This window comes from Zeus faber (assembly GCF_960531495.2).
Source record: "Zeus faber genome assembly, chromosome: 4".
NCBI lineage: Eukaryota > Metazoa > Chordata > Actinopteri > Zeiformes > Zeidae > Zeus > Zeus faber.
Genome location: NC_137191.1, coordinates 12,207,969 through 12,223,113, shown reverse-complemented (window position 1 = coordinate 12,223,113; position 15,145 = coordinate 12,207,969). Strand labels below are relative to the sequence as shown.

Genomic DNA, 15,145 nt, shown 5'->3' with positions numbered 1-15,145 from the left:
CCACTAACTGGTGGCAGAGCCCTTGTATTCTAATTCATTTGGGGCACAACAATTGAGAAATGACTTTATTAGTTATTACTCACTTTGTAATTATATTTTGTGCTTCTCGTGTGTGTGAATTTTCCTCTTGTTTTTGTCACTTTTCTCACTCACTTTTTTGTCACTTGTCACTTTGTCATTTACTGTCTATATTCCTCCAAATATAGGTAACTCCGATCATCCTGAGTGTTGTGGGGTTCCAATCTCTGTGGGGTTCCAAGTGCGGCGTTGTTTCACGATACTCAAGGATTTCTTTGACACACCACATGTGTACAATAGCATTGCCAAAAAAAAAAAAAAAAAGTGCCAAAGCTCCCTAATGTGGACATAGCGAGCTGCTCTATGGAATGTTGTGACTATAACCAAAGGCTGTTTAACTCATTCATATTGAGCTGCGCCTGTTAGTGTGAAGTTGGAGGGTTAACACTACATAAGGATTATTTCAAAACTCTAAACGCTTGACATGAACAGAAATGCAGTCGGGGGCTTTGTGGCAGACCCATTTTCCTTCTCAGTTCCTTATTTAGAAAAACGGAAACAACGCTTAAATGTTGACATTCTTGTTAAAAGCCGCCGCCGCCTCGGGCCAGAGCTGGCGTCGGTTCAGCCGACTCCATTCCTACGGCCGGTCCACCCCACCGGCGCGGCGCGGCGGAGCGCTGACCTGGGGTCGGGTGTCTGGTCAACGGGAGGGGCGACAGTGACGGTTGTTATCAGACGTACGACAGACGGGGACGCCGGTCGGCTTCCTGTTGACAAGCGAGAGGAAGGGGGAAACGCATACAGGCATTTGCACATTAACCGCCGCCACGCACAAACATCCTGACACTCACACGTCGTGCACACATCCCCTTTGTCAGTGTGCGCACGCGCCCATGCAGTTGTGCAAGCGCAAGCGCGGACACGTGCACGTATAGATACGCAGATACACACATGCGCGAAATATTCCGAGTATAGCCCCCACTCCCCCCTTATGCCCCTGAGCCTGACAATCTGGATATGGGAGATATCAGAGAGAGAGAAAGAGAGAATGAGAGAGAGAGCGAGAGAGAGAGAGAGAGATATAGAGAAAAGAGAGAGACAAAGCAACAGGGAGCGGGGAAGAGGAAAGAGAAGGAGAACGAGTCTTTCAAAGAGATCGCTGTATTTGTTTGCTAACACTGCATTTTTAAGCCGACAAGATGGCAATGTCAGAGCAACTTGATACCGAGGCAGGTGAGTCGCCTGCTGTTCTTTTTTCCCCCCATCCGTGCTCTCCCGCACCTGGAGCGGAACAGAAAACGGCTGCCCCGTGGTCTGTCGAAAGGGCTTGAACGGAGCGCGTTGGCGTGGTTGTTTTCCAGAGACAAGACTTCTTCTCCGCCGACTTCTTTGTCGGAGAAAACTTTGACGGAGGCGACAGAACCATGTTGCATCTTGGGTTGAGCCGTAACTCCACTGAAAACTGCTCACGGTGCACTTCCAGGAGTTTATCCAGCGGCTGCATGCTCAGGCATTAATCACCTATTATATGTGGATTTCGCAGCTTTGGGTGTGAATGTGACTGCACATTTTGGAAATATATTAGAATATTGTCTAGGTGCTTTGGCAGTTGTGTGTGTGTGTGTGTGTGTGCGTGTTAGCCTGTGCATGCGTGCATGTGCGTGTGTGTGTGTGTGTGTGTGTGTGTCTGTGTGTGTGTGTGTGTGTGAGAGGAGCTGGTTGGGGTGCTTGTATAAGATAAGGCCTGTTCGATGCCTGAGAGCCAAACAGACGGAGTGTGTAAGCCTCCAACCCTTATCCTGACACCCCCCAGTCCCAGACCCCCGCTAACCCCACCACACGCACACTGGGGATTAACCTCTGTCATGTACCATTTCAATGGCTCAGCTTTGGTCACACACACAAACACGTAGCCAGACACACACAAACACATAGACACAGAATCGCACGGGCACGGATTAACCCTCGTGTGTCCATTTCCATGGATAACACTTCAGCCCCTCTCCAGTTGTGACACCGTTGATTGCTTGTGTTGCCATGGCGACGTGGATCTTTGAACAAAGATCCATACAAGCGACCCCACACTGTATAAGGTGCCCTAGACATCCACTCCCGAGTCAGTACTGACCACACCTAAACCGAGCGCGAGACACGCAAGAATGTAATAAAAAACGACTGATAGAAGCCTCATGGCTGCAAAGTTCTCGTGTCATTGGCTCATGGTATTAAACACTAATATAAACAGCCTCCAAAGCACAGCCTCTGTTGCCGGAAAACGGGCCTTGTGGGGCTCCCTGTCTCGCTCGGGGCATCACTTCGACTCCCTTAATCTCAGACTTTTCGCGAGGCTGTCGGCTGGGACTCAAAGTAGGTTCTGATAATACAGGCGGAGGACGGTGAGGCTCACTTTCCCGGTGAAAAGTGTTGCCAATAACAACTTCTCCAGGCTGACGCAGTCACCTGGAAAATGCTCCACGGAGCGATGAAGAGGGAGAAATATGATCGGGACATTATTCCTCCAGAAAACAGTCATCGTCCACTGCAATATATATACTGTTCATCTTTTAAGTTAATGAAAGAGACAAAAAACGACATGAAACAAAAAAAAAAACAACCTATAACAAAGTATGATTAAAAAAAACTGCCCTTATTTCTCACCCTTTCCACTTGAAGTATTACTAAGATGACACAACATTTAAATAATCGTAACTTTTAAGGTGCAACAGCACCCGGAATTAATCCTTGAAAGGGGCCCGGCGAAAAAAGGGTCTGGCCAACAAGACTGGAAGTCACTTTGGAAGCCGGTTAACCTTCACAACAGTCACGATATTTCAACGCTTTTGGACGTCTGGGACCATTCATAGTACTCAGCAGAAAAACTTTATTTTTTATTTTATTTTTGTAATATATTCAGAAAATACATTTTGTAAATGGCTGTGATGGATGTCGAGAGATACTTCTACACTATTTCCACAGGCCTTGCCCATGTCGGGCAAAATGATCTTTTGAACATTCCCGTCAACAATGTTTTGTTTGTTTGGTGGAATCAAGTATATTGAACATAGTTTGTTATTTTCAATAACTCCAGTAATTGTTTAATGTCCGCATTAATCATCAGTGCTTGTTGGAGAGATACTATAAGAAAACCAGTGTGAATACGGTCCGCCACATCTTGTAGACACACATACTACAAACAAAAAAAAAAAAGAGAAGGGAAATCAAAAATCAAAACACTGACCCAGAACTGACTTGCTCTTTTTATATCCCAACTTTGGCCATATGGGTGGATCCTCTCTGGCAGTGATCTGAATATCTGATTAAAATTTGAGAAGGTTTAAGCAGATTTACAGGTCTATGGGATTTTCCTTTAAGCTCTCGCTCTCTCTCTACCCCCCTTCTCTATCCCTCCCTCAATGCGTGTGTGTGCGAGCGTGTGTGTGTGTGCGTGTGTGGGTGTGTGTGTGTGTGTGTGTGTGTGTGACAAAAATACAGTTTGAAGCGGATGATCACCAGTTGTAATGGGTTTATTAGCCTACCTCAGTGGGGTTTATAAACCTACTGAAGAACTGTTATTATCAAGCTGCCGAGTCTCAGTGCTGGGAGGAAACACTGTACAAGAGTCTCCATGTTTATTTCTATATTCAGCTTTGGAGAGGTTTTTAGTTTGTTTGTTTGTTTGTTTTAATGAGGGACTGTGTCCATCGAAACTGCAGATTTTAGGACTGCTCTTCAATGATCCACTGTGACACCACGTGTACTATTTATCAGTAAATTGTAATGAGGATGGGTGAGTCATTCGGAGGACCACAAGTGCAAGCACTCATCAGTTTGGCTCAATGCTTTGCCTTCACGTCTGCTGCTGTTGATTCTGCGTCAGGATCTCGGGCTCTTCCGCTGAAACGAGGCGAACGAGCCGCGATGCCCCAAACGACATGTGATGCCGATGCACTGATGAGAATCAGCATCAGGACCAATTACAGACACCGTCACCGTCCGCATCCATCACACCGAGCATCGGGACGGTTCCCATCCCTGACACTTTGAAGGGGAAGTTATGGGATGCGGTGGGAGGGAAAAAACAAAACAAAACAACAAAGTGCTTAGACAGACACTCTGCACCGGGGTGGGGGAGGGGAGAGGGGAGAGGTGAGGAGGGGTGGGGGAGGTGGGGGATGGGGGGGGGAGGAGGGCCTACAGCCTCCAGCCATTGTTCATGTCCTCCTGAACAAAGGGCTCATCGGGCTCCGTGTACACCCGCAGCGGGCTCAGCCTCCTCTCCAGGCCCCATGCGGGACAGCGCAGCCCGGTTCCTCCCGCTCCCCCTCCGTGACGCCCCAGCGGCCGCCGTGGTTTTTTCCTCCGCGAGCCGCCGCCGAGACGCCGCCGCCGCCGCCGCCGCACCGCCCGCCGCCGCCGCCGTCCATCGGCGCGGATCTGTAAACACCCGATTTCCTTTCTGCGCCGACCGGACTCACCTGCAGGTAAACGGGCGGCCTGTGGATCGTACCCGGCGCCGATCGCCCGTGGAAGGCACCGAAGCGTTAAACGTACGTTCGCACGGTGCTCGGGGAGGGTCGGAACGTCCCGTTGTGTTGTTTTCTCCCCGCGAACCTAGAAGTGTGTTCGATGCTCGGGCGCTAGCAGCCTAGCCAACCGCAGCTAACAAGCTAACGGCATCGCGAGCCTTCTCGTTCGCGCTGTGGCGCTCGCCCCGCAAGGCCCCGCGTGAAACGCCGTGGCTGTTTGGAGGTTTGTGGGGTGGGTGCGTCGGAGATGTCTGCGTTCGTTTCATTTCCCCGCGGCGGCGCCGACCCCCCTGACTGCCGCGACGAAGCACGGGGGACCGAGCGCGTTTCGAATCGCGCAGCCCTTCGTTACAACGCGACGGGGCTAGCTTGCTAGCACGACGCTGCAGCCACATTTGCCATTGTAGCCAGACAGCGGTGTGTCGAAGCGCCGAGTGGACGGATACGTATCAGGCTGTTATTTTGGTGGGGATCTAGTCGGGATTCGCGGCGGAATGGTGGTTGCAGTCCCGACCAGTGAAATAAGTCGCCAATTCTCCCGAAAGTGAACGGATTTAGGATTTTTAGAATTGTGCCCGGAGTGAATTCGTCCGCTTTTGGTCCGTGTGGCTGTGAGTATTTTACTTTTGACGGATTCGTCCTTAAAGCTCCACGCCGGTTGCCTTTGTACACGGTGTCACTTAAGGAGCTCAAAGTCAATTATGTGTGTGAGAGAGAGACAGTTGAAGTGGTGTGAAGCGAGAGACAGACAGACAGACAGAGAGAGAGAGAGAGAGAGGAAGACAACAGGGATTCCCGGCAGAGGAAGAGGCGTCCGGCTGATGCGGTGGTGACGGCCTGTCATTAACCACCACGGGAAGAGGACGGCGGCTAATGGAGCTCTCAACAACTAATGGACTCATAACTATTGATTATTTATTCATCTTCATCCTCCCAAACTGCCCGTTTCCTGTGAAAACTACTCGGATTGTTTCGTGCAGAGTGGGAGGCTTTGCATCTCTGGGTCCATTGTTGTGGATTTATTCCACGTAAATGCGTTAAAAAAAAACAAAAAACAGCTGCAAACCTCCTAACAAATCCCCCCCCACTCATTTTTATCCATTTTCTCATTTCCAATAAGCTTTTTTTTTTTCCCAACTTTGAAGAGATTATGGGAGATTGGCAGGTTTACTCGTGTATGTATTACGCCGTTATGACTGTTTACATATGAGACGCCTTTCATGTCGGATAACGGAGTGTTTTTAATTTTACAGTGAATTGGACCTGAACGTGAAGCGGAAGAAACTGTTTCGTGAGAGCGCGTCGCAAATGTGTGTTTGTCTTGCGATTGAACGTGCCCCGTCTCCCCCGATCTCTGTCGACGGAGATGAGACAATTGTTTTTTTTATTTTAATTTTGTCGCCCTTTGTCCATCTTTTCCCACCCGATTACATTTATGGGGCCGGGCAGCGTCCGGCCAAAATCCACCAATTTGGCTGAATGACGGTTGTGTTCTGTGGAAAGGAATCCATTCATTGGCCAGTTCCATTGAAGAGATTGTCTTTCTAAACAGCTGGCAAAAATACATAAATTAGATGGATTGCATTGCAGCAATATCCCCAATTAAATCACTCTTTCTGTCTGCATGGCTGAGCCGCAATTTCTATTATTTCATCTCCATCAAACTCCACGTCAACATTGACTCTGGATAATATATACACGCTATGTTTAATATGCAGAGACAAGGAGGCACATTAATGAGGCGGGGCTTTACTTTGGCAACAGCAGAGGTCATGACCTCGAGTCAGCCACGCCTGGATGGCCTTTATGGTGGAGCTGGGCAATTAGAGTAGGCCAGGGGGCGGGTCCATGTGGGTAACATCGGGTCCGTATATCTGTCTGTGTGAGGGTCCGGATAGGGCTCTTGGTAAAGTTAAGGGTGGGGTGGTCTGGTTGAAAATATTTTGAAAAGGGGTGGCGTCCCGTTGCAAGTTGTTTTGTTCTGCGACAGGATGCATGTGCTGGGGCCATTGCTTACAAAGTGCAAAAGACTGTAAAGCTGTGGTTGAATCAGTTTTGAACCAAAGAATTTGGTGCGAGCTCTTTTTACGTTGCCTCATTGGTGTCGATTCTAACACCTTTTTTTTTTTTTTGTTCCCCCTTTTCCATGCTGTAGGCTGTTCGTCCAAGTCGTTCAAGCTGTACTCCCCCAAGGAGCCTCCCAACGGTAGCGCCTTTCCCCCTTTCCACCCCGGCACCATGCTGGACAGAGACGTTGGGTGAGTTTGTGTGTGTGTGTGTGTGTGTGTGTGTGTGTGTGTGTGTCATGATGCTGGCAGTACAACTTTGGTACCAGCCTCACACTACCCATGACCTGCAATTTGGCCTTCAACGTTGCATAAATGGGCACAATTTTACGTTTATCCGGACATGTGTCTTCCGCTTTGTCTTTTGCTTCAACATCTTTTGATGGTCTTCCGCCGCCATCGCCCCTTCATACTTTTCCACAGTGGCATGTTTTGATGTGACCCTGGTACTGATTCTCAAGCGGTTTCCGCTTCTCTTTATTTCACAATAGTGTCCCACTATATTTGATTTGTAAGGGACCCCCACCTGGTGTGAACTGAAGTGCCACTAAACAAACGGACAAAGTTGCATTGAGTACACTGGACAATTGCCCAGAGTGCTGCATTTGCCAGCAGTTTGTTTTTGCGTCGGTCTGCACTCAGCTAAACTATGCCAGGGCCTCGAGTCTGGTTGTCACGCTGAGTCAGCTCTGGCGGGACTGTTGGCCTCTCTCGTCAAATTAAGCCGGCAGGAAGCGGAGCAGCCAATCTCAAGATCTGTCGTTATTGTTGCTGCTGTTACTTTCAGGTTGCGTTGTAATATTATTGTAGCCTGTGTGTGGACAAAGTGTGCCTTTTAAAAAATCAATAATGCAGGTAGCATCACATTAATACTACATCTGGCTCTCAGGTCGTCTTTTTCTAGTCTTATATCCTATGCCTTGTACAGCCTGCTGCTGTATTGTTATTATAATAACACAATAGTAGTCTGATAATGTAATGATACTTATCTGAAAACCAGGGATGGGCATGATTTGTCGACTAATTGATTAGTCGACTTGGGCAGGGACGTCGACTTTCGAGAAACTATTCATGATTAATAAGTAGCACACGCATCACGAGAACGCCCAGACTCTTTAAGTGTAGCACACAGTAGAATGTGCTTGTGTGAGAGGAAGATGGTGGCAAGACAGCGCGAGGTGGGGCAATATTTTACCCAATTTGAGAAAAAAGTAGAGTGCTCATGTGTGGGATGAAACTGTATTATCACGGCTCTACTACTGTGATGTGGAGTCATTTGTTCGTTTTTCATTTTCGTTTTGTCATCTCTGGTAAGACTTGCTTTTGTCTGGTCACTGTAGCACTTGGCCTATTTGGAAAGATAAAAGAATTTCAAATAGCACCTGTTGTCCGTCATATTGGTAATGTACTGGTAACTGTTTTTATGTGCGGTTAATAGTCTATGTTGGGGTGATGACGTCACGGCAGGTCGACGAATCGACTGAAATTCTTGTTTGTCGTCGACCACTAAAACAAATGAAAATGCCCAACTACTGAAAACATCAAGTGGTCATGAGTCTGATTAGACTGGTGTGTGTCTGATTTTGATGGATACACTGAGAGAAGTGTCTGCTTTGCTCTACTTTTTGCCTCTTTGCAGTTGTACTTGTCCCCTGCCATTGGGATTTGTGTATTCGGGGGTGTTTGTTTTGGCGTTGACTAACTAGCTTTTAGCGAGGGGCTCTTCTGTCTCATTGCCTTTTAAATTGAGTTTTTCTTGATGTCTCTTTCGCTTGATCTTTGTTTCTCCAGTCCAACCCCAATGTACCCTCCTACATACCTGGAGCCAGGAATAGGGTAAGGCAACATTGCCATTCAGTATCTTTTAACTGTGGTGTGAACTGAAAGAGCAAGTTAAAACAAAACCAAAAAAAGACTGTAGACTGGATAGATTGGATGTTTTGCAGCAATACTGGTTTTCAGTCACAATGATGATGTCACTGATTTTGAACACCCAGAGCATTATTTTCTCGAATATATTCAGTGGTTTGTTTGAACAGTATCAGAAACGACATATAACTGTCAGTTAAAAATAAGAAAGCAACTCAAGTTAACTACATGTTTTCTGGTTTATAGTTATGTATTTTTTCTGTAATTCTTTTTTTTGTGTCTGACCATCTTTCTGACCGTGTGTTGGTAACTGGTTTTGTAGATGGTGCATTTTTACCACATGAGAACAGTATTGAACCTGATGTCTGAAATCAGTGTCTGTATCTGTCCATCCCTGAAAGACCGAAAGATTCTTGGGAATCTGCCCCAGAAATATTCTGCCTGTGCACAGTTATGAGCATGTGTTTTTTTTCATTTTTATTATCACGTCTGCCACACAGCCACAAGCTGATTCTTGCTTCTTGCTTCCTTTCATTTAGCCCCACGCTCCTCTCTGTTCCTCATATCTCTTTTTTTTTTTTTTTTAATCTCTTTCCAGGAGGCACACACCGTATGGCAACCAGACAGACTACAGAATATTTGAGCTCAATAAACGGCTACAGAACTGGACGGAGGTAGGCACCCACCCACACAAACAAACTCATTCACTCAGAGGCACAGCTAAAATCACCTAAACCAACGTGAGGATATCCTACTGTGTTTATTCCCCTCTCCGTCGTGTAGGAGTGTGATAACTTGTGGTGGGACGCCTTCACTACAGAGTTCTTTGAAGATGATGCAATGCTAACCATTACCTTCTGTCTGGAGGACGGGCCCAAACGATACAGTAAGAAACCAGCTTTAAGGAAACACTTGAAACGCTTTCAGGAGACAGCCGTACAAGCCCTCGCCCACCCTCATGTTTTCACCTCTGCTTTGACCTCTTGGAGCAGAATGCAGTTAGAATTATCTGTTGAAAGCCACGGCTCTTTAAATTGTTATTCTTATTGCTTATTCCTGTTCCCCCTTTTCTCCAGCAATTGGCCGGACGTTGATTCCGAGATACTTCAGGAGTATATTTGAGGGGGGCGCCACTGAGCTGTACTATGTGCTGAAACATCCCAAGGAGTCTTTCCACAACAACTTTGTCTCCCTTGACTGTGACCAGTGCACCATGGTTACGCAGAATGGCAAACCCATGTTCACACAGGTATGTGTGAACATGGCATCACACACACACACACACACACACACACACACACACACACACACACACACACACACACACACACACACACACACACACCGATGTAGTCCTACCCTAGTCTCACAGTGCCTCGTGTGAGCAAAGGGAATCATGAGATGCAGAAAGTACAATGAAAAACTAAACAAAGCTACACTGTTTTGTGTGCCCAATAAATGCTCAGATTAAAAGAGTATTAAAAAAAAAAACAGACTTGGGGTGAGGCTGTAGTTCCAGTTGAAATCAATTTGTTGAATGATCATCAGGCTATTTTGATGACTGCTTTAGAAATGGCAATGCATAGTTTCATATGCTAATTGATTTTGAATTTTGTCTTTGGTCTTCCCCTCTGACCTGACCCAGGTGTGTGTGGAGGGTCGCTTGTACCTGGAGTTCATGTTTGACGACATGATGAGGATAAAGACGTGGCACTTCAGCATTAGACAACACCGTGAACTCATTCCCCGCAGTATCCTGGCCATGCACGTGAGTGCATACAAGTCTCGGATGGACACTTTAGTTTATGTGTTTCGGTTTGAGTGTGCGCCTGCATGCAGACCTAATGCGTGAGGTGAAGCTGGCTGATAGCCATAAAAAACATTTTCTTGGAATGTTTTAGAGTTGAAGTACCCTGATATATGATCGCATTTCCCAGCGGTTCTCAGAAAAATCATTTATGGGGAAGGCTCCCACGTTTAAAAAGATTCAGTTCTTCCCTTTTATAGATTTATGCTGTAGCTCGGTCCTAAATCCAAGTTTTAAGATGCAAATTACACCCTGTCGGTTTGTTTCGGTATTTTCATGTAGGTTTGTGGGGGGTGGGGCAACTGACATACAGCTTTCAGCTCAGCCATGCGATGCAATTGCATTGAACAATGCTCTTTAAAATCCTTTGCAAAAGCAGAGCGTGATGAAATAAAAGGCAAGAAGACCAAGAGAGTTTGCAAGGGAGAATTCTAATGTTCAGATGAAGCCTAATGGCTGCTTATGCTTGCCAGTTAACAGGCATTTATCTAAGAGAGCCGTATTGGGTTATGGCAGGCTGTTATGCTGTTATGAGTGAAGTGTGTCCCCTCAGACTGTTCATTTGATTGGGCACATTAATGTGCTTTCCCTTCCAGCATGACTACGGCCAAGGTTAGGGAATACATATTTCTGTGTGAAACGTGAAGCCCTTTAACGCTGTAGGACTATAGAAATGAACTTCACTTGTCTCTCCGGTCGGGTCGGGTTTATGACCTGTGCTTTGTTGCTGCCCCAGGCCCAGGACCCCCAGATGTTGGACCAGCTGTCCAAAAACATCACAAGATGTGGCCTGTCCAACTCCACCCTCAACTACCTCCGAGTGAGTAACACACACACCTTATGCACTGAATGGATAGTTATTCCAAGACGTGATTTTTATCAACAATGTGAACAGCAGTGCTTTGTAATGCTGAAGGGAACACTAAGATAAAGACAGTTTGAAGCCTTTTGATTTGGTCCCTGGCCTCTGAGTGACAAAAACGATAGCAGAGTTGATGGCAGGATGGATTCATGTAATGCAAAGCATGCATTATAAATAAGTTATTTCAGTAAAGCCCTTACGCCCTTCCTTTTTCGTATTTGGTTGGTGGAAAAACCTTGATAACTAAAGGCTTTGCTCCGCACTTTCTCCCGCTTCCAGCTGTGTGTGATTCTGGAGCCCATGCAGGAGCTGATGTCCAGACACAAGACCTACAGTCTCAGCCCCAGAGACTGCCTCAAGACGTGCCTCTTCCAGAAGTGGCAGAGGATGGTTGCCCCGCCCGGTATGTGCAGCGCAAGGACGCGTTACACACCGCACTCGCATGCACCGCCGAGTAAATGCCTCCCCTAACTCCCCCCCGACCCTCTCACCTCTGCAGCCGAGCCAGCCAGACAGGCCCCCAACAAGCGGCGGAAGCGTAAGATGTCGGGCGGCAGCACCATCAGCGGAGGAACCAACAACAGCAACAGCAAGAAGAAGAGCCCTGCCAGCGGGTTCCCGCTGTCCAGCCAGGTTCCAGTGCGTATCTGACAAGAGAAGCAAAATTACTGGGCTGAAATATCAACTCTTGGATATTAGAAAGATTATGCATGTGCTTCATCTTTTATCTGCATTGAAATCTTGTCACAGTAATAGGGGAACATGAAGGAGTAAATCATCACAGATCTGTGATAACAGTATATTAAACGGAGGATATGCACTTAATGGCACAATGCGCATTGTGATATTGTTAAAGGAAAACCCACTTTTAAAAAAAAAAAAAAAATTTTTTTACACCATACCCTTATTTTTTGATCATTGGGTGTCAACCAAGTGATTGATATCAGAATCTTGATTAGCTGTTGGTTTGCTTCCAATGATTTTAAAATTGTGGCCTAGGTAAAAAAAAAAAATACAGGCCTGTTTTTACTTTAATACAATCATTTTCTTTAATCATTTTTTTAAATACAATAAAAATGTGATCTTTATTTTCTCAAGTCCTCCCTGTTGCTAATGGTTTGCCGTTTGCACCGCAGGACGTCATGGTTGTGGGCGAGCCGACGCTCATGGGCGGCGAGTTTGGCGACGAGGACGAGCGCCTGATCACGCGGCTGGAGAACACGCAGTTTGACGCTGCCAACGGCATTGACGATGAGGATAGCTTCAACAACTCCCCGGCGCTGGGGGCCAACTCCCCCTGGAACAACAAGGCCCCCTCCAGCCAGGAGAGCAAGAGCGACAACCCCACTTCACAGGCATCGCAATAGAACCCCCAGCATCCCGCCCCACTCATGACATCACTCCTCAGCCCTCCCGCCCCGACAGCCAGACGCAACGTCGCATAGAGCCCAGATGAATCCGACACAGGTGACTGACGGGGGTCAGACGGCCCGCAGCTGAATTCATCCTATCAAGACGGAGGACACGTCTTCGGTGTTTCGAGTTTCAATGTTTTCAGTGACTTCCCAATACTTAGGCTCTCTATCTCACCTCCGTCTCCCTCTTTTCCCTCATCTCATACATGAATGTTCCGTCTGTTCCCTGAGCATTTTTTGAAGTTCATACATTGACTTTATTAATGTGAAAAGCAGGAGCAGAGATTTGTTGTAAAAGTATAAAATAGTCTGTATTTAAGTGTGCATGTAGGGGAAGATGAGGGGTGAATGGAGCAGTGATAGTGGGGATTCAAGATGGCGGCAAGTTGCTTAGGGACAACTAGCTCACCTCTTAACGTGATCCTAAATTCTGGTCCCCTGTGCTGATACAGAGGTCGTACGATGGCTTTCAAAAGGTGTGTGTGTGTGTGTGTGTGTGTGTGTGTGTGTGTGTGTGTGTGTGTGTGTGTGTGTGTGTGTGTGTGTGTGTGTGTGTGTGTGTGTGTGTGTGTGTGTGTGTGTGTGTGTGTGTGTGGCCACATGAGGGGGAAAATGGTCGATCTGAACAGGAATGGGGCTTCGCTAAAGCAGGTGGACCAGAGTGTAGAGTCACTTTGTTCAGAAACTATTGAAAATTGAGAGACTGGTAGGAGAGCTTCACTGTGGCACTGGGGAAAGGTCTTACACTTACACACAAATGCAACGCCTGAAGATTTCTGAATCCCCTGGTGCCCGAGCACTCTCTGCTTCGACTTCAGCAGTTACATTGTTTTGAATAGAGAGCATTTAAAGTACACTCATGCAAACACACAATTACACACATTTTAAGAGTTTTTATACCAGTATATTTCCCTAGAATGTTTTTTATTTGTATTAAACTCCTCCTTTCAATTCTTACTTTTTTATTTTCTACCAATATTGAAAAGCTACAGACCAAGGAGTAACGCAGGACTTTTAACGCCCCCTCTCTAAGATATATTGTTTTTATCTTTTATGTTTATAAAAGAGAAATTTAGTGTGGATGTTTTTATTTTGTCTTTTTTTTTTTTTGTTCATTTTTGGAGATTTGAATTTTTGTGTATTTGTGCTTGTATATTTAAGGTAGTAGCAAAGTTCTGTCTGACTGTAATAAAATGTATTCTTACTTAGATTTACCTAAAGCCATCCTGATCTAATGTAAAGAAAAGTGGAAAAAAAGGAAAACAAGGAGAAAAAAACACTCATGAACCTTCCTCTTTCCTCTCAGCCTCTCTTTCCTTCCTCTTTTTTAAAACTTGTGTAAATTAAATTACAAAACCCCAGGGGTACAGAGTCACCATTGAGGGGTGACTTTGGTATGTGTCGGCTTAATTTCTTTTTTTGATCTCTATTTATTTTGGGTTTGGCAGACACTCACTCTTTGTATATTGTTCATTGCACACTGGTGTCATTTCTTTAACCCTTTATTGTTACTGATATGATTTACTCTGTTGCCATTTTCAGCCTAACATGGGTTACATAACCTCAAGATTAACAAACCTGTAAATTTGGTTACTAGCTGTTTTGCTCCTTATTTTTATTTTTTTTGGGTGGCACCTCTAGCCTTCCAAAAATCTTCCAGAACTAAATCAAATTCATTTGTCCTATATTTGGTAGCAGTGCTGAGTGTCTTGTCTTTTGTAAATACAACTAAGGCTCTGTTATTCTTTGCATTTCCATTTCATTACTGATCTTTCCAGCAACCATAACAAATGAATTTAATGGTGACTTGTACCCTCTGCAAACCCTGTAGAAAAATCATTGTTTGATATATATTTTTTGATTTGGTTAGTTTTTGCTCTTGATTATTAATGTATTACCAATAAAAGATACATTTTCACTTTAAAACTATTTCTTTCATCTTTAAATATGGTTTTGGAAGGCTGTGGGGTCACATACAAATGTTACCGAGGATACCTATTCATTGAAATACATTTCAGCTGATGAGTGGATGAGTCAAAATAAAAGTTCATGACCATCATCAATGCCTTAAGAGTATTATAGAAAATAACTGCAGTTGTGTGGAGCCCATAGGCCTCATAAGTGAACGTCCTAACTTATCATTGCTGTGCATTCTGAAATATTAATGATAGTTGACGAGTGAAGTTAATGGGACATGAGTATGAGTGGGGCTTGGTCAAAGAAAGTTAAAAGGCGACACAGTATGTGAAGTGAGCCAGTGCATTTAATTTCTCATGCATCATTGAAGTTGGATAGAATAGTTGAATATATTGTAATTTGTGATTTCAAGGTTTTATAGCACAAGTTATTAAGGAGATAATCATCACACAGTGCATTGCCGCTTCTAGGGAGAGAAAGAGAAAAAAAACGAAAACCTGAAAGTCCAAAAGGCAAATAGTGCAAAGGTTTTCAAAACATGGTTAGTTATGGTGCCACATGAAGGAGCTGAAGGTTGCAGACAACAGCAATTGGTGATGTATTAAATTATTAAATTATGTATTAAAATCATTACATAATGTATGATATTATTACATGAGGCA

General features: G+C 45.4%; 1 protein-coding gene across 1 annotated transcript; it reads left to right on the top strand.

The window, feature by feature from the left end:
- Window positions 1-1,129: 1,129 nt before the first annotated feature.
- On the top strand, window positions 1,130-14,486 carry ldb1b (LIM-domain binding 1b). The gene is made up of 11 exons (XM_079998801.1): window positions 1,130-1,254; window positions 6,703-6,805; window positions 8,405-8,449; window positions 9,081-9,156; window positions 9,266-9,368; window positions 9,559-9,731; window positions 10,128-10,250; window positions 11,026-11,109; window positions 11,431-11,554; window positions 11,651-11,790; window positions 12,288-14,486. The coding sequence occupies exons 1-11, from the start codon at window positions 1,221-1,223 to the stop codon at window positions 12,516-12,518; spliced, it is 1,236 nt and encodes a 411-aa protein (XP_079854927.1). The 5' UTR covers window positions 1,130-1,220; the 3' UTR covers window positions 12,519-14,486.
- Window positions 14,487-15,145: the final 659 nt, after the last annotated feature.